At 44.8% G+C, this 20,111-nt stretch overlaps 1 protein-coding gene and 1 long non-coding RNA gene across 3 annotated transcripts in view; one reads left to right on the top strand and one right to left on the bottom strand.

The window, feature by feature from the left end:
* LOC138677301 (uncharacterized) overlaps nucleotides 1–20,111 on the bottom strand; it is a 355,122-nt gene that overhangs the window by 99,066 nt on the left and 235,945 nt on the right. The window contains exon 4 of one of the 2 annotated variants that reach the window (XR_011320874.1): nucleotides 11,306–11,450. The exons of the other annotated variant lie outside the window; for it this stretch is intronic. This is a non-coding gene — a long non-coding RNA (uncharacterized lncRNA). Of the gene's footprint in view, nucleotides 1–11,305; nucleotides 11,451–20,111 lie in introns of those variants that run through there. 2 annotated transcript variants of the gene reach the window in all.
* The window catches only part of LOC138677299 (mucin-17-like), a 57,189-nt gene continuing 53,384 nt past the window's right edge, over nucleotides 16,307–20,111 (top strand). The window contains exon 1 of the mRNA XM_069767335.1: nucleotides 16,307–16,420. Coding sequence (XP_069623436.1) covers nucleotides 16,369–16,420 — 52 coding nt within the window. The 5' untranslated portion in view covers nucleotides 16,307–16,368. The remainder of the gene's footprint in view (nucleotides 16,421–20,111) is intronic.

Below are 20,111 nucleotides of genomic sequence, written 5' to 3' on the forward strand. Positions count from 1 at the left end.
ACCCCATACCCATTTTGTAGGCCTAATGCTGTGTACTTTTCTACAACTACTAAACGAGAGTCGGAAGACCAAAGCAATGGCAAGGAAACCTGGGGAACACCTTGGAGTGTAACACACCATCTCTCTCCACCCCATACCCAATTTGTAGGCCTAATGCAGCCTACTTTCCGACACCTACTAAACGAGAGCATGAAGATCGAAGCTCAGGAAAGGCAACCTGGGGAACACCTTGGAGTGTAACACACCATCTCTCTCCACCCCATACCCATTTTGTAGGCCTAATGCTGTGTACTTTTCCACCAACTACTAAACGAGAGCCGGAAGATCGAAGCTCATGAAAGGCAACCCGGGGAACACCTTGGAGTGTAACACAACCTCTCTCTACACCACGAAAGGGCTGATTCTTAGGAAGGAAGGCTGTTGTAAATAAGCATTGCGCGTCCGAGGGTGATTATATTCTTATTCGGTATCTACTCACCCTCGGACGCGCCATGCTTCTTGATTTGTAATTAATGTTTATTTGCAATGTGCTTTTGACTTACTCAATTATTTTTTTAATTATTGATTTTATTAAATTAATAGTTTAACATCTTATTGGAAATAATTTAAAGGAGACGCGACAGGACAACACTCGGTGGATGCCATATCTGTGTTAACAACTCCAAAAAACTTTCAGTTAACTTCTTGCAGGAGAAAGAAATTGTAGCTGTTGGACCTTTGTAGTACAGTTCCAGATATTTGTTGTGTGTTTGTTTTGATTGTTAAAATGTCTGCATTTGAGATCTCAACACGATCTTATTTTTTATAATCAAATTAATTTTTTAAATATTTTATTAGGTTGGTTCAAGGGGTACACGGGCCGCAGTAGACAGGTCAGTGGAGGCCTAGTGGAAGGAGGGACCGCAGATGCGCCACTGTTTCACCCATACACAATTAGTAGGCCTAATGCAGCGTAGTTTCCAACAGCTACTAAACGAGAGCCGGAAGATCGAAGCTCAGGAAAGGCAACCTGGGGAACACCTTGGAGTGTAACACAACCTCTCTCTACACCACGGAAGGGCTGATTCTTAGGATGGAAGGCTGTTGTAAATAAGCATTGCGCGTCCGAGGGTGATTATATTCTTATTCGGTATCTACTCACCCTCGGACGCGCCATGCTTCTTGATTTGTAATTAATGTTTATTTGCAATGTGCTTTTGACTTACTCAATTATTTTTTTAATTATTGATTTTATTAAATTAATAGTTTAACATCTTATTGGAAATAATTTAAAGGAGACGCGACAGGACAACACTCGGTGGATGCCATATCTGTGTTAACAACTCCAAAAAACTTTCAGTTAACTTCTTGCAGGAGAAAGAAATTGTAGCTGTTGGACCTTTGTAGTACAGTTCCAGATATTTGTTGTGTGTTTGTTTTGATTGTTAAAATGTCTGCATTTGAGATCTCAACACGATCTTATTTTTTATAATCAAATTAATTTTTTAAATATTTTATTAGGTTGGTTCAAGGGGTACACGGGCAGCAATAGACAGGTCAGTGGAGGCCTAGTGGAAGGAGTGACGGCAGACAGGCATCAAAGGCCTAACATTGGGCTGGCTGTAGGCAAGTTAAAATTGGTTCCAGGGGAACACGGCCATCAGTGGCCTGGTCAGTGTAGTTGTAGTTGAAAGAACGGGACGCAGACAGGCTTCGAAGGCCTAACATAACAAACTTGGGCTGGCTGTAGGCACTTTTAAATTTGTTCCAGGGGTACATGGGCAGCAGTGTATGGTCAGTGGAAGTCTAGTGGAAGGAGTGACCGCAGACAGGCTTCCAAGGCCTAACATAACAAACTTGGGCTGGCTGTAGGCACTTTTAAATTGGTTCCAGGGGTACACGGGCAGCAGTGGTCTGGTCAGTGGAAGTCTAGTGGAAGGAGTGACCGCAGACAGGCTTCCAAGGCCTAACATAACAAACTTGGGCTGGCTGTAGGCACTTTTAAATTGGTTCCAGGGGTACACGGGCAGCAGTGGTCTGGTCAGTGGAAGTCTAGTGGAAGGAGTGACCGCAGACAGGCTTCCAAGGCCTAACATAACAAACTTGGGCTGGCTGTAGGCACTTTTAAATTGGTTCCAGGGGTACACGGGCAGCAGTGGTCTGGTCTGTGGAAGTCTAGTGGAAGGAGTGACCGCAGACAGGCTTCGAAGGCCTAACATAACAAACTTGGGCTGGCTGTAGGCACTTTTAAATTTGTTCCAGGGGTACATGGGCAGCAGTGTATGGTCAGTGGAAGTCTAGTGGAAGGAGTGACCGCAGACAGGCTTCCAAGGCCTAACATAACAAACTTGGGCTGGCTGTAGGCACTTTTAAATTGGTTCCAGGGGTACACGGGCAGCAGTGGTCTGGTCAGTGGAAGTCTAGTGGAAGGAGTGACCGCAGACAGGCTTCCAAGGCCTAACATAACAAACTTGGGCTGGCTGTAGGCACTTTTAAATTGGTTCCAGGGGTACACGGGCAGCAGTGGTCTGGTCAGTGGAAGTCTAGTGGAAGGAGTGACCGCAGACAGGCTTCCAAGGCCTAACATAACAAACTTGGGCTGGCTGTAGGCACTTTTAAATTGGTTCCAGGGGTACACGGGCAGCAGTGGTCTGGTCTGTGGAAGTCTAGTGGAAGGAGTGACCGCAGACAGGCTTCGAAGGCCTAACATAACAAACTTGGGCTGGCTGTAGGCACTTTTAAATTGGTTCCAGGGGTACACGGGCAGCAGTGGTCTGGTCAGTGGAAGTCTAGTGGAAGGAGTGACCGCAGACAGGCTTCGAAGGCCTAACATAACAAACTTGGGCTGGCTGTAGGCACTTTTAAATTGGTTGCAGGGGTACACGGGCAGCAGTGGTCTGGTCAGTGGAAGTCTAGTGGAAGGAGTGACCGCAGACAGGCTTCGAAGGCCTAACATAACAAAATTGGGCTGGCTGTAGGCACTTTAAATTGGTTCCAGGGGTACATGGGCAGCAGTGGCCTGGTCAGTGTAGTAGTTGTAGAAAGAAGGGACCGCAGACAGGCTTCGAAGGCCTAACATAACAAAAATGTTAAAACAATGGTATTGTCAGTGCCAGGCATTCAAGGATGTCAGCGCCTAGACTACACATTGGTGAAGCTGTGAGAGATAATTTTGCTAGTGGTAGAGCACTGTTTGAGCTGGGGGGGGGAACTGTCTTGAGGCCGGCGGTACAGGCACAGGGCCCCTCATATTACAACGGTGTGTCTGACGTTGGGTGCGCACCACCACCGCCAGAGACACTTTATTGTACTATGAGGGACCCAGTGGCAGTGCCGTCGACCAAAAGCGGCCACACCCACCTCTTCAGACAAACAGCACTCTCAAGGGTCCAAGCGCAAAGTGGCGATAGCACGGCCCCGTGTGGGGAGTTTGGCCATTTCGTGAGGTGGAAACATGTCGTATGCTGGACAATCAGGTGAAGAAAATTACGAGATTGGAAAAGTCATTCAGAATAGTCCACAGGCAAGACCTTTTCATAGGAAAGCTAGGTGTCAGCCGGGCAGGGTGGGGCAAAAGATTTTGAAATCCAGTTGTGGTTCATTTTAATGAAGGTTAGATCATCTACATTTTGGGTAGCCAGACGAGTCCTTTTTTCTGTTAGTATTGAACCTGCAGCACTGAATACTCTTTCTGATAGGACACTAGCTGCCGGGCAAGCAAGCTCCTGCAATGCATATTCTGCCAATTCTGGCCAGGTGTCTAATTTGGATGCCCAGTAATCAAATGGGAATGACGGTTGAGGGAGAACGTCGATAAGGGATGAAAAATAGTTTGTAACCATACTGGACAAATGTTGTCTCCTGTCACTTTGAATTGATGCTGCAGTACCTGTCCTGTCTGCGGTCATAGAAAAATCACTCCACAACCTGGTCCGAAAACCCCTCTGGCCAACGCCACTTCTGATTTCTGCCCCTCTAACACCTCTGGTCTGCTGGCCCCTGGAGCTCGTGTGAGAACGATCACGGGCGCTGTGTGCAGGGAATGCCAGAAGCAAACGGTCAACAAGAGTTGATTGTTTTGTTGCTAATATTAGTTCCAAGTTCTCATGTGGCATAATATTTTGCAATTTGCCTTTATAGCGAGGATCAAGGAGGCAGGCCAACCAGTAATCGTCATCGTTCATCATTTTTGTAATGCGTGTGTCCCTTTTGAGGATACGCAAGGCATAATCCGCCATGTGGGCCAAAGTTCCCGTTGTCAAATCTGCGGTTGTGCTTGGTTGAGGGGCAGTTGCAGGCAAATCTACGTCACTTGTGTCCCTCAAAAAACCAGAACCCGGCCTTGCCACGCCACCAATTTCCCGTGCCCCCGGGAAAGCTTCCTCATTAAAAATATACTCATCCCCATCATCCTCCTCATCCTCCACCTCCTCTTCGCCCGGTACCTCGTCATGTACACTGCCCTGACCAGACAATCGCTGACTGTCATCAAGGCTTTCCTCTTCCTCTGGTGCAGACGCCTGATCCTTTATGTGCGTCAAACTTTGCATCAGCAGACGCATTAGGGGGATGCTCATGCTTATTATGGCGTTGTCTGCACTAACCAGCCGTGTGCATTCCTCAAAACACTGAAGGACTTGACACATGTCTTGAATCTTCGACCACTGCACACCTGACAACTCCATGTCTGCCATCCTACTGCCTGCCCGTGTATGTGTATCCTCCCACAAAAACATAACAGCCCGCCTCTGTTCGCACAGTCTCTGAAGCATGTGCAGTGTTGAGTTCCACCTTGTTGCAACGTCTATGATTAGGCGATGCTGGGGAAGGTTCAAAGAACGCTGATAGGTCTGCATACGGCTGGAGTGTACAGGCGAACGGCGGATATGTGCGCAAAGTCCACGCACTTTGAGGAGCAGGTCGGATAACCCCGGATAACTTTTCAGGAAGCACTGCACCACCAGGTTTAAGGTGTGAGCCAGGCAAGGAATGTGTTTCAGTTGGGAAAGGGAGATGGCAGCCATGAAATTCCTTCCGTTATCACTCACTACCTTGCCTGCCTCAAGATCTACAGTGCCCAGCCACGACTGCGTTTCTTGCTGCAAGAACTCGGACAGAACTTCCGCGGTGTGTCTATTGTCGCCCAAACACTTCATAGCCAATACAGCCTGCTGACGTATGCCAGTAGCTGCCCCATAATGGGAGACCTGGTGTGCAACAGTGGCAGGTGCGGATGGAGTGTTTGTGCGACTGCGGTCTGTGGACGAGCTCTTGCTTCTGCAGGAGGACGAGGAGGAGGAGGAGGAGGAGGGGGTGCGAACGGCTACAGACAACTGTTTACTAGACCGTGGGCTAGGCAGAACTGTCCCAAACTTGCTGTCCCCTGTGGACCCTGAATCCACCACATTTACCCAGTGTGCCGTGATGGACACGTAACGTCCCTGGCCATGCCTACTGGTCCATGCATCTGTTGTCAGGTGCACCTTTGTGCTCACAGATTGCCTGAGTGCATGGACGATGCGCTCTTTAACATGCTGGTGGAGGGCTGGGATGGCTTTTCTGGAAAAAAAGTGTCGACTGGGTAGCTCGTAGCGTGGTACAGCGTAGTCCATCAGGTCTTTGAAAGCTTCGCTTTCAACTAACCGGTAGGGCATCATCTCTAACGAGATTAGTCTAGCTATGTGGGCGTTCAAACCCTGTGTACGCGGATGCGAGGCTAAGTATTTCCTTTTTCTAACCATAGTCTCATGTAGGGTGAGCTGGACTGGAGAGCTGGAGATCGTGGAACTAGCGGGGGTGCCGGTGGACATGGCAGACTGAGAGACGGTGGGAGATGGTATTGTTGCCGCCGGTGCCCTAGATGCAGTGTTTCCTACTACGAAACTGGTGATTCCCTGACCCTGACTGCTTTGGCCTGGCAAACATACCTGCACAGATACAGCAGGTGGTGCGCTAAATGGTGGTCCTACACTGCCGGAAGGGATGTTGCGTTGATGACTAGCTTCATTGGCCGAGGGTGCAACAACCTTAAGGGACGTTTGGTAGTTAGTCCAAGCTTTCAAATGCATGGTGGTTAAATGTCTATGCATGCAACTAGTATTGAGACTTTTCAGATTCTGACCTCTGCTTAAGGAAGTAGAACATTTTTGACAGATGACTTTGCGCTGATCAATTGGATGTTGTTTAAAAAAATGCCAGACTGCACTCTTTCTAGCATCGGATACCTTTTCAGGCATTGCAGACTGAGCTTTAACCGGATGGCCACGCTGTCCTCCACCAGGTTTTGGCTTTGCCACGCGTTTTGGGCAAGATACGGGCCCGGCAGATGGAACCTGTGGCGATGTTGATGCCTGCTGCGGCCCCTCCTCCTCCTCTGCTTCAGAACTGCTGCCGCCTGCACCCTGTTCCCCCAATGGCTGCCAATCGGGGTCAAGAACTGGGTCATCTAATAACTCTTCTTGTACCTCCTGCGCAACTTCGTCTGTGTCACCGTGTCGTTCGGTGGTATAGCGTTCGTGATGGGGCAACATAGTCTCATCAGGGTCTGATTCTTGATCAGCACCCTGCGAGGGCAATGTTGTGGTCTGAGTCAAAGGACCAGCATAGTAGTCTGGCTGTGGCTGTGCGTCAGTGCACTCCATGTCAGATTCAATTTGTAATGGGCATGGACTGTTAACTGCTTCACTTTCTAAGCCAGGGACGGTATGTGTAAAGAGCTCCATGGAGTAACCCGTTGTGTCGCCTGCTGCATTCTTCTCTGTTGTTGTTTTTGCTGAAGAGGACAAGGAAGTGACTTGTCCCTGACCGTGAACATCCACTAACGACGCGCTGCTTTTACTTTTACCAGTTTCACGAGATGAGGCAAAAGAGCTAGAGGCTGAGTCAGCAAGATAAGCCAAAACTTGCTCTTGCTGCTCCGGCTTTAAAAGCGGTTTTCCTAATCCCAGAAAAGGGAGCGTTCGAGGCCTTGTGTAGCCGGACGACGAACCTGGCTCCACAGCTCCAGACTTAGGTGCAATATTTTTTTCCCCACGACCACCTGATGCTCCACCACTACCACTACCCTCATTACCAGCTGACAATGAACGCCCCCGGCCACGACCTCTTCCACTAGACTTCCTCATTGTTTTAAAAACGTAACCAAACTAACGTTATTTGTTGCAGTCACACAACTTACACGGTGAGCTATAACTTCAGTATGATTTAGCTACCCCTTTACAGGTTGGTGAGACCACAGCGAAAATCAGGCCCAATGTTACACACTCTTTTTTTGGTGGCTGCAAATTAGAGAGATGCCCCACACGCAGGACTGTCACTGAAGCACAAATGTTAATATTAATGTCACACTATTATTTTTTTTTTATTTTTATTTTTTTCAGGAACACTTTAGAAACCCCCCAAAAAAAAAAAAATAGATTTTTGCAGGGAGAATTTAGAAAACAAATGTAACAAACTATATGCTTTCTATGGGCCACTGAGTGAGAGATGACGCACACAGGAATCAGGAGTGGCACACAAGCCCAGAGGCCAATATTTTTCTACCAATGATTGATGGAGTTATTTTCTCTGGTAGATTTTGGAACCCAAATCAAGGAAAAAAAATGTAGGCTTTCTATGGACCACAATTGGAGAGAGAGAGAGAGAGAGAGAGAGAGATGGCACACCCAGGAGTCAAGACTGGCACACAAGCAGAAAGCCCAATATTAATCTCCCATTTTTTGGGGGGTTTTGTTTTTTTTTTTTGTTTTTTTTTTTTTTCAGGGAGACTTTAGAAAAAAAAATAATAAAAAAAATATGATTTTATCAGGAAGAATTTAGAAACCAAATAAAATAAAATGATTTTTCCAGGGAGAATTTATAAAACAAATAAAAACAAAAATAGGCGTTCTATGGCCCACTGACTGAGAGATGACGCACACAGGAGTCAGGAGTGGCACACAAGCCCAGAGGCCAATATTTTTCTACCAATGATTGATGTAGTTATTTTCTCTGGTAGATTTTGGAACCCAAATCAAGGAAAAAAAATATAGGCTTTCTATGGACCACAATTGGAGAGAGAGAGAGAGAGAGAGAGAGATGGCACACCCAGGAGTCAAGACTGGCACACAAGCAGAAAGGCCAATATTAATCTCCCACTGTTTTTTTTGTTTGTTTTTTTTTTTTTTTTTTCAGGGAGACTTTAGAAAAAAAAATAATAAAAAAAATATGATTTTATCAGGAAGAATTTAGAAACCAAATAAAATAAAATGATTTTTTCAGGGAGAATTTATAAAACAAATAAAAACAAAAATAGGCGTTCTATGGCCCACTGACTGAGAGATGACGCACACAGGAGTCAGGAGTGGCACACAAGCCCAGAGGCCAATATTTTTCTACCAATGATTGATGTAGTTATTTTCTCTGGTAGATTTTAGAACCCAAATCAAGGAAAAAAAATATAGGCTTTCTATGGACCACAATTGGAGAGAGAGAGAGAGAGAGAGAGAGAGAGATGGCACACCCAGGAGTCAAGACTGGCACACAAGCAGAAAGGCCAATATTAATCTCCCACTGTTTTTTTTGGTTGTTTTTTTTTTTTTTTTTTCAGGGAGACTTTAGAAAAAAAAATAATAAAAAAAATATGATTTTATCAGGAAGAATTTAGAAACCAAATAAAATAAAATGATTTTTTCAGGGAGAATTTAGAAAACAAATAAAACCAAAAATAGGCGTTCTATGGCCCACTGACTGAGAGATGACGCACCCAGGAGTCAAGACTGGCACACAAGCAGAAAGGCCAATATTAATCTCCCACTGTTTTTTTTTTTTTTTTTCAGGGAGACTTTAGAAAAAAAAATAATAAAAAAAATATGATTTTATCAGGAAGAATTTAGAAACCAAATAAAATAAAATGATTTTTTCAGGGAGAATTTAGAAAACAAATAAAACCAAAAATAGGCGTTCTATGGCCCACTGACTGAGAGAGAGAGAGAGATGGAACGCTTAGTACTGGCACACAAGCCCAAAGGGCAATATTAATCTCCCTTTTTTTTTCCAGGGAGAATTTCTAAAACCCCAAAAAAATAGGCTTTCTATGGCCCACTATTTGTGAGAGAGATGGGACGCTCAGGACTGGCACAGATGGCACGCTCAGGACTGGCACAGAAGCCCAGAGGCCAATATTAATCTCCCTTTTTTTCTGGGAGAATTTATAAAACCAAAAAAATATTTAAATAGGCTTGCTATGGCCCACTATTTGTGAGAGAGATGGCACGCTCAGGACTGGCACAGATGGCACGCTCACAACTGGCACACAAGCCCAGAGGCCAATATTAATCTCCCTTTTTTCAGGGAAAATTTATAAAACCAAAAAAAAAATTAAATAGGCTTTCTATGGCCCACTATTTGTGAGAGAGATGGCACGCTCAGGACTGGCACAGATGGCACGCTCACAACTGGCACACAAGCCCAGAGGCCAATATTAATCTCCCTTTTTTCAGGGAAAATTTATAAAACAAAAAAAAAAATTAAATAGGCTTTCTATGGCCCACTATTTGTGAGAGAGATGGCACGCTCAGGGCTGGCACAGATGGCACGCTCAGGACTGGCACACAAGCCCAGAGGCCAATATTAATCTCCCTTTTTTTCAGGGAGAATTTATAAAACCAAAAAAAAAAATAAATAGGCTTTCTATGGCCCACTATTTGTGAGAGAGATGGCACGCTCAGGGCTGGCACAGATGGCACGCTCAGGACTGGCACACAAGCCCAGAGGCCAATATTAATCTCCCTTTTTTTCAGGGAGAATTTATAAAACCCAAAAAAAAAAAAAATAGGCTTTCTATGGCCCACTATTTGTGAGAGAGATGGCACACTCAGGACTGGCACACAAGCCCAAAGGCCAATATTAATCTCCCACTGTATTTTTATCAGGGAGAATTTATACACCCCACAAAAAAAAATACAGAAAAATGAAAAGGCTTTCTATGGCCCACTATGTGAGAGAGATGGCACACACAGGGATGGCACTCTAGCAGAAATGCCAAATTGCCAATCTTAATCTCCCACCAAAAAAAAAAAAAAAAAAAAAAACAGGGAATGTCCTACAATTACTATCTCCCTGCCTGCAGTAATCTCAGCCAGGTATGGCAGGCAGCTACTATCTCCCTGCCTGCAGTAATCTCAGCCAGGTATGGCAGGCAGCAATAAGGAGTGGACTGATGCACAAATGAAATAAAAAGTGTGGACAAACAAAAAAGATAGCTGTGCAGAAAGGAAGGAACAAGAGGATTTGTGCTTTGAAAAAAGCAGTTGGTTTGCACAGCGGCGTACACACAGCAATGCAGCTATCAGGGAGCCTTCTAGGGCAGCCCAATGAGCTACAGCGCTGAGGGGAAAAAAAAAAAAAAAAAAACTTCCACTGTCCCTGCACACCGAGGGTGGTGTTGGACAGTGCAAATCGCTGCAGCACAAGCGGTTTTGTGGTTAATGGACCCTGCCTAACGCTATCCCTGCTTCTGACACAGCGGCAGCAACCTCTCCCTAAGCTCAGATCAGCAGCAGTAAGATGGCGGTCGGCGGGAACGCCTCTTTATAGCCCCTGTGACGTCGCAGACAGCAAGCCAATCACTGCAATGCCCTTCTCTAAGATGGTGGGGACCAGGACCTATGTCATCACGCTGCCCACACTCTGCGTTTACCTTCATTGGCTGAGAAATGGCGCTTTTCGCGTCATTGAAACGCGACTTTGGCGCGAAAGTCGCGTACCGCATGGCCGACCCCGCACAGGGGTCGGATCGGGTTTCATGAAACCCCGACTTAGCCAAAAGTCGGCGACTTTTGAAAATGTTCGACCCGTTTCGCTCAACCCTAGTAGTCAGCAATGTGCAAGTAAAAAAAGAGTCCGTTAAGAGCCTAAAAGTGCAAATTTTTCAATCAAACACAGTTGCAAAAAATATTTTTTTTCTTAAAAATTCATGTAATTCAGTAAAAATAAAACCTCTTTACTACATACCCCAGAATATAAATCTAAAATATCGCAAAATAAAAACAGACCCTAAACCAGACTAAGCCAAGACCCCCAAAAAATAAATTCAAACCATAAACCTATCTTGTAAAAGATGTCTTTATGATAGACATAGTTTTAGAGTTTTTCTTGATCTTTTTGTTATTTTCTTTATCTTTATGTTAAAAACTAAATTCTGAAATCTTTCGTTTTTTTCTTTGGCTGTTGAGCCTCGTAATAGAATGACACCTCCTGTTACTTATGGATCATGAATGCAATGAAAGATAATACTTCTATGTATGGATAACACGGGATACACTACTCACATCCTCCTCCTCCCTGCTCAATAACCTCTGCACAGATTACAGAGCATGCCCAGGGCACTCACACATAGAGCCACTTCAAGACTACAATTTCCAGTGTTCCATGTATCTGTACTGCTGCTAAGAGAACAGGGCAGCGTCTTCGCTCTGAGAAGATGGCTCCTTCTTTAACCATGTAAAGAAAACAAAATAAAAAAAAAATCAGAAAGAAGAATATGTATCACCAACTGGTTTAAATCAGTAAAAAAGTGAAAGATTAAACAATCAATTAATTACAAAAATAGACATTGATGCACACTTATTCTTACAGACTTAAGCCACATTTTCGTATTTCGGAGACCAGTGCAATGGACGGTCATAGGTTTTGTTACTCAAATTCGACAGCCATCCCTGAGACTGTCAAGGTCAAGTCAGGAGACCCACAACTGGTACATACGAGTATATCGTGGTCTGTCCTCATAACATGAAACACGGATGTGTGAATCTGACCTAACAAGTGCCACTAAAAATGGGGCAAAATTTTGTGTGTAAACATCGCCAGCAACGCCTTGTTGCAAAATTACACAACTGTACGCCAAGAGTGCAAGTGATTTCACACAATTCAACTTACAGTTAAGTCAGAGGGATGGCACAGGGTCAGAAGTTGTGCCCGCGCCGACAGTCGCAGGAGTCATTTGTTATACAGAGCTGAGCTCCTGCTCTTGTGTGATGGCACCAAACCTGCCTCCGATCCCAGCCATTAAAATGATTGTCCAATACTCGGACAACCATTTCTGAATCGCTGTTTCCCCCTTGTAAAATGATTACACTTATACTCACCTCAGGTGCCAAAACCATTCCAACAATGTCGGTACTGACTCTTTCGGAAATCACATGACATTGTTATATCATGAGTGCCATGTGGTCAATCAGAGCTGGTTTCACTCTTCCCACCTTTGAAAGTGAGAGATCCCACTGTCCCGTTTCCTCCAGCTGTATTTGATTCATCCAAAGGCGGGGAGAGTGAAACTAGAGCTCCTTGGCTGCAGGAAGAGCAATGCAAACACCAAAAATGAGTATAAGTGTTATTATTTTACAAGGGGAAACCAAAGGTATTCAGAAGGGATTGTTCAAGTAGTAGACAACTCTTTTAAATGCCTCTCAGATGCTATTGTCAATGGTGAAAGAAGCAAGTGAGGAGTCTGGCAAAGAGAAATCTCTCTTTCTGTTACCCCATTGGCACACCGCAGCACAATCGCAGGGTAACGGTTGTTGTTATGGCAAAAAGGGGTGCAAAAATAGCTTATGTGTCTGCCATAAGCCTCAGCCTATGAAACTCCACTGGAGGTTGGGCTTGATAGGCTGTAAGTCAAACACTGACAATATAGATTAAAGCTATGTGCTACATATGTGAACAGTTTGTTATCAATGCAATCGCAGCATCATAGGTTCAAGTCCCATTGTAAAGATAGTAAATACTGGAAAAATATAACATTTTCCTATACAGTTGGCCAGAAAGGTGCTCCGGAGATGGAAAGTGGATGAGCTACGGAAGGAGAGGCAGAAAGGAAGTGCTGTAGAAGGTGATGTGGGGAGCATAGAAGATCTAGGAAAAGGAGGTGCTGTGGCAGGAGATGTTGGGACCAGAGGTGATATGGGAGGAGATTTGGAGAACCTCAGTGTTGTGGAAGGAGATGCATGGGACTATAGAATAAGATGCAGGAGCATAGGAGCTGTGGGAAAAGATGCTGGGAGCATAGAAGCTGTGAGAAACGTGCAGGAGCAAAGAAGTCTTGGGAGAAGATGAGGGAGCGGAGAACCTGTGGGAAAAAAATTCAAGAGTGGGTGAGATGTGGGAGAAGATGTGGAGCAGAGAAGCTATGGAAGAAGATGTGGGTGCGGAAGAGCTGTAGATGAAAACGTGGGAGCAAAGGACCTGTGGGAGAAGATGTAGGAGTGTATGAGCTATGGTAGAAGATGTGGGGAGCAGTGGAGTTGTGGGGAAGGTGTAGGAGCAGAGGAGCCTCGGGAAAAGTTGTGAGAGTGGTGGAGCTGTGCATGAAGATGGAGAAATGGATGAGCTGTGGGAAAAGATGTAGGAGTAGGAGTAGGAGTAGAAGCTGTAGGTGAAGATGTGGGAGATGCTCGAGCAGAGGATCTATGGTGTGAGATGCAGGAGCGGAGGAGCTGCAGGAATAGATTGTATGAACGTAGGTGCTGCGAGAAGAGATGTGGGGAGAAGAGCAGTTCTTGGATGAGATTAGGGGGCTAAATAAAAAAAGCAGTCAGCGACTGCTTGGTCAACTCCTTTGCTGTTACTAAGCCCATGTAGATTCCAGCAGTGAAGACAAGTCTGTCAAGGCTGCAGTGTTCTGCTTAAGCAGTGAACCAGTCACGTCATTACACTGAGAGCCATGCTATCTCGACCTTTGCCCATTCAGACCGCTCAACCTATGACAAGCTCTTCTCCACTGTTGCGCTCTACATAAGCATTGGTAAAAGCTGTGGAGAAGACAGAACAGCCACTGGCTGCTTTACTGATTAAGCTTTCTGCTCCAAGAATTAGATGAGGAGAAATGTATTCATTTTTATTAAACTCTAACTACAATAAACACTGTGGTGGGTGGAAGATCAGAAACTCCTGCCCTTATAATGTGCCGAGAGTGTCTGATTGCAGTCATTTCAGATGCTCCCAGTGGACACATGCTTCAGTCAACAGTTTGAGATCTGTCTCAGATGGAGGGATCTTGCTGTTGGTAGAGTAATGGGAAAGAGAACTGCGCATGCTTGACCACTGGAAGTGCAGCTTAGATGGATGGAAAGAGAGTCTCAAAGTACTAACACTAGGGGGGCATCACACAAAACATCAAAGGTTGACAAATATTGCTCAATCGCGCCCTGGTTCCCCGTCACATGAATACAAAGTCCCCTTTTTAGCATAGCTTCTGCTTCACCTTCTGCACCAGGGCTGCGGAAGTTCTGCTGCTGGTGCTGTTACGCAAAAAGAGACATAGTCCAAGTTCAACTGAAAACAGACAACTTTACTGGGTTCTTCTCTCAGCACATCCCAGTCTATTGCAGCATCAACATAGGGTTTCACACAGTTTACATCCTTCGCTTTCCCTGTGCTCTCCCTCATGTCCTTCAGCACATTCCCGGATCATCTCATCTTGTCAGGTATTGCAGCATCCTCCCTGTCCAGCTTCACTATTCTTAGGGGTTCCCCTGTCCGCTTTGATCCAGACACAAAGGGCATCTGCCCACGTAGTAAGCTGCCACATGATAGAGCCACCTGTGTTCCTGTACTGCTGCAATTCGTGATCTCCTGGTATTGGATGTCTGTGCTTCTTGCTTCCTACGTTATGGGGTCCACTGTGTTTGCAGTGCCCCAGAGTCCTGGTCATTGCAGTAATGTCATTCTTCCACCAGGGGGAGAGATGTTACGTCTGATGGCACCCGAAGAGTTCACCCTGCCAGGTATCACAGCCACACACACACTTCACACGCCGGTCCACCAGAGGGAGCTAAGGGTTCTATGTACTAGGCCACTCCTCACAAAGGGTAAAACTGGTGAGTTGGTTAGGAAGTGAGACAGTTGGAGCAAGGAGGAGGAGAGGGAGAGAAGCAGACTGGGCTCGGCCCAGGGAATTCCTGTCAGGCAGACAGAGGAACAAGAAGGAAAATCAGCGGCTCAGCAGGAAGGACACGAAGCTGCGCCTGCAACCCATGCGGCAGCCTCCTAAGATAGGTCGAGAAAGGAAGTGTGCCGTAGTGAGTGAGCACAGAAGTCATAGCAACAGGAGTGAAACAACAGTGGGAGACCAGCTAGAAGCAGGCTGCCTCCATCTGAGTGCAGATCCGGTGGCCGGAACACCGAGGGAGTAATAAACTCTACGCTTTACTTCAGAGACTGGCAGGGCAGTCGATTCCAAGTTGGCTGTCCGAACTAAACGCCTAAGCAGACAAGGTGGCAACGTGGAGGAGGGGCGACACTAGGGTCCCTATAATATAGCCTCAGGCCACCACCGCCATACGGGTTATGGCCTATCCATCTGGGGGACAGAGAGAGAGAAGTAACAAGAGTGAGGACCTTATGGTAGCTAATGCAAGTAGGGACCTACTATGTTACTGTGAGCAAGGGGAAGGCTACTGATTTTCACCTGGATAAGGGGACTCTGAAGTTGCCATCAGACCAGCCGGACTCTGCCTACCCTGTCATCTGGCACTCTGGACTGTGGATGCTGAAGCCTTCAGTAAAGGTAAAGAGACTGCACCCATTGTGTCCTTGTTATTTACCGCACCTTGCACCATCCACCATCAACATCTACACTTCTGGGAAGCCCTGGGGATATACTTCACCTGTGGGAAGGTATACCATCTAGCTGCCATTCCATCACCCCAGCCGACCCCTAAGCACGAACACTACCGTTATCTACGAACTTTGCCTTTTATTGGGCGCCCCTCATAGGGCCACGGTCCGGGTCGGGCCACGGTGACATCCTCGCTGAGGGAACTGAAGGACCCGGTACCAAGTAGCCCCTGCCTGGGCTCTCTGGCCCTACTGGGCTGTTTTAGCTCCCTGGCCACACTGAACTGCAACAAGGAAATGCCCCTATCTTATCCACAGCTGACCCCTCCTACGTTAACTATTTACACTATCCTGTCCTAACTACTAACTGCACTCTCCCTAAGCTACAACACAATGCACATCTTTCCGCATGCAGTATACAACAGTATTTACACATCATGTATATACATAGCAGCATAAGGTATTAAAACATTTGCAATCAGCAACTTTTAACAACGTTGAAATGGGACGTTACTCAGCCATCCCTTACAACTAAGTCCACCTCTAAGCGTTTGTTCAATTTGTTTGTTTGTTATTTTTACTGCTCCCACGTAACATTCACCATGTCCTGATATAAAACTTCCCTGAGATATCAAATTATATTACCGCTGATATTATAAATTATGGAATTATCAAGCAAGTGCTAAAGATCACTGCAATATAAGTGCCACATCCTAGCAAAAGCCCTCATTTTTAAATTCCATATCTTCTGGATTACTTAAACTTAATGTTGGCGGTAAAGAAAGATCTGAAGACATGGAGAGAGAATTGCTCATCCTCCTGGTCATTGTGCCTATTCTAAGGACAGGTAAGATTCGGTGATATCTGCCAAACCAATCTCCAACAATGGTTATTTGCCTTTTTTCCGATTAACACATTTTTGATTGAGTCACTTATATATTAGGTACGAAAAAAGTAATGAATTGTTTCATAAGGGGGTCAATGATTGATTAGGGGTGATGTGGGATCACTGAGACCACTCTAGTGTTGCAGTTATTGTAGTCATTAGGGACGAGATCCCATATTCAGAAATGACTTAGTTAAACCTGCATTTGTGGAGGTGCATATCAATTATGTTGGAACTTGATTTTGCAAAGGACACATTGACCATTACGCTAGACTCAAAGATGGTCGTAAGGGTAGGACTTTTTAGTAATGGTCACGTCAGTGTATAACATGGCTCCGAGTGCAATCCAATGTTCGGTCCAATGGTATTCGGACCGAAAGTATAATATGTAGTAAGTGTTTTGATTTAGTTTTGGACATCTTAATTTTCGCTAGTTTACCTGTATACAAAGTATATATATTATTCTTTAACCCCTTTATGACCTTGGGATTTTCCGTTTTTTCCGTGTTCGTTTTTCGCTCCCCTCCTTCCCAGGGCCATAACTTTTTTATTTTTCCGCCAATATGGCCATGTGAGGGCTTATTTTTTGCGGGACGAGTTGTACTTTTGAAAGACATCATTGGTTTTACCATGTCACGTACTAGAAAACGTGAAAACAATCCAAGTGCGGTGAAATTGCAAAAAAAAGTGCAATCTCACACTTGTTTTTTGTTTGGCTTTTTTGCAAATTTCACTAAATACTAAAACTGACCTACCATTATGATTCTCCAGGTCATTTCGAGTTCATAGACACCTAACATTTCTAGGTTCTCTTTTATCTAAGTGGTGAAAAAATTCCAAACTTTGCTAAAAAAAAATTGCGCCAGTTTTCCGATACCCGTTGCGTCTCCATTTTTCGTGATCTGAGGTCAGGTAAGGGCTTATTTTTTGCGTGCCGAGCTGATGTTTTTATTGCTACCACTTTTGTGCAGATATGTTCTTTTGATAGCCCGTTATTGCATTTTAATGCAATGTCACGGCGACCAAAAAAACGTAGTTCTGGCGTTTCAAATTTTTTTCTCGCTACGCTGTTTAGCAATCAGGTCAATGCTTTTTTTTATTGATAGATCGGGCGATTCTAAATGCAGCGATACCAAATATGTGTATGATTGATTTTTTTATTATTGTTTTATTTTGAATGGAGCGAAAGGGGGGTGATTTAAACTTTTATATATTTTTTTATTTTTTTCACATTTTTTTTACTTTTTTTTTTTTTTACTTTTGCTATGCTTCAATAGCCTCCATGGGAGGCTAGAAGCTGGCACCACTCGATCGGCTCTGCTACATAGCAGCGATCATCAGCTTAATAACAGGTTTGCTATGAGCGCCGACCACAGGGATGCGCTCACAGCAGGCCGGCATCAGTAACTATAGAGGTCTCAAGGACCTCTATGGTTGCTATGCAGAAGCATCGCTGACCCCCGATCATGTGATGGGGGTCGGCGATGCGCTCATTTCCGGCCCGATGGCTGGAAGCGCCGGTTAAACGCCACTGTCTGCGTTTGACAGCGGCATTTAACTAGTTAATAGCGGCGGGTGAATCGCGATTACACTCGCCGCTATTGCGGGCACATGGCAGCTGTTCAAAACAGCTGACATGTCCCGGCTTTGATGCGGGCTCAGCGCCGAAGCCCTGCATCAATGCGGGGGTTCTGACCTCGAACGTACTATCCCGTCCGAGGTCAGAAAGAGGTTAAAACTATATATAAATATAATAATATATATCTAATATATAATTGCCTAGAATACTACTTCCTGCAATTTGTGCCAACTTCCGTGGCTTTGTCCGGAGCTAATGTCCGGAGCTAATGTCCGGAGCTAATGTCCGGAGCAAATGTGCGGAGCTAATGTCCGGAGCTAATGTGCGGAGCTAATGTCCGGAGCTAATGTGCGGAGCTAATGTCCGGAGCAAATGTGCGGAGCTAATGTCCGGAGCTAATGTGCGGAGCTAATGTCCGGAGCTAATGTCCGGAGCTAATGTCCGGAGCTAATGTCCGGAGCTAATGTGCGGAGCTAATGTCCGGAGCTAATGTGCGGAGCTAATGTCCGGAGCTAATGTCCAGAGCTAATGTCCGGAGCTAATGTCCGGAGCTAATGTCCGGAGATAATGTGCGGAGCTAATGTCCGGAGCTAATGTCCGGAGCTAATGTCCGGAGATAATGTGCGGAGCTAATGTCCGGAGCTAATGTCCGGAGCTAATGTCCGGAGATAATGTGCGGAGCTAATGTCCGGAGCTAATGTCCGGAGCTAATGTCCGGAGCTAATGTCCGGAGCTAATGTCCGGAGCTAATCTCCGGAGCTAATGTCCGGAGATAAGTGACGTCAACAGTGTCCAGTGTCTGATTGGTTGCCGCCTGCTGCGAGCGACCAATCAGAAACGTGCCGTACTGTGACACACTCCGCCCGCCATTTTGGTGTGATTTTTTAATTTTTACCTCACAGCAAGTTTCTACTGCGTGGACGCGGGCCCAGTGACGTTGCTCTTCAAGCTCCTGCCGAATTTCGTCAAAAAAATTATAATACCATTTACCAAAACTATATATATTTAGTTGTGAAGTGGTTTTCACACCAATTTTGAACTTTTGTTTGGTGTTTTCTCCATATATAGCCTATTATTCACTGACTGTTATACTGAGAGACTGCCGTTTATTAACCTCTTCTTTGCCACATTGGGTATATTGCTCTATTATTTGCCACATAAGGACATTGTCCATTATTGCCCAGCAATTTCTCTGCAATATAAACTGCCTATTTATTAATATCTGCATTCCTGCAAAGAACTATTGCCTATTATTAACTGGCTATTTTCCTACTACCTGACACTGCCCACAACACGCAAAGTTGTCGTCTGATGTCTTTCATCCCTCCCCTCATAAGCATGTTCATGGATCCTGTGTAACTGTACCTTAAATAACAAGAATTGTCAAGAGCTGGTGAGTGCAGCCATTTTTTGTTCTTTCTTACTATTATTTATTAATTGTATTATTCTTACATTTGAATAAATAAAGTATATATGGATTCTAGACTCCCGATTCTTTAGAATCGGGCTGCCATCTAGTAATATATAATAATATAATAATAAAATAATATATATAATATATATATATATATATATAATATAAAATAAATATAATAATATATATAATAATATAATATATAATATAATATAAATATACAGTTAGGTCCATATATATTTGGACAGAGACAACATTTTTCTAATTTTGGTTATAGACATTACCACAATAAATTTTAAACAAAACAATTCAGATGCAGTTGAAGATCAGACTTTCAGCTTTCTTTTGAGGGTATCCACATTAAAATTGGATGAAGGGTTTAGGAGTTTCAGCTCCTTAACATGTGCCACCCTGTTTTTAAAGGGACCAAAAGTAATTGGACAATTGACTCCAAGGCTATTTCATGGACAGGTGTGGGCAATCCCTTCGTTATGTCATTCTCAATTAAGCAGATAAAAGGCCTGGAGTTGATTTGAGGTGTGGTTCTTGCATTTGGAAGATTTTGCTGTGAAGTAAACATGCGGACAAAGGAGCTCTCCATGCAGGTGAAACAAGCCATCCTAAAACTGCGAAAACAGAAAAAACCCAACCGAGAAATT

The sequence above is a fragment of the Ranitomeya imitator genome, chromosome 4, assembly GCF_032444005.1.
Source record: "Ranitomeya imitator isolate aRanImi1 chromosome 4, aRanImi1.pri, whole genome shotgun sequence".
Lineage (NCBI taxonomy): Eukaryota > Metazoa > Chordata > Amphibia > Anura > Dendrobatidae > Ranitomeya > Ranitomeya imitator.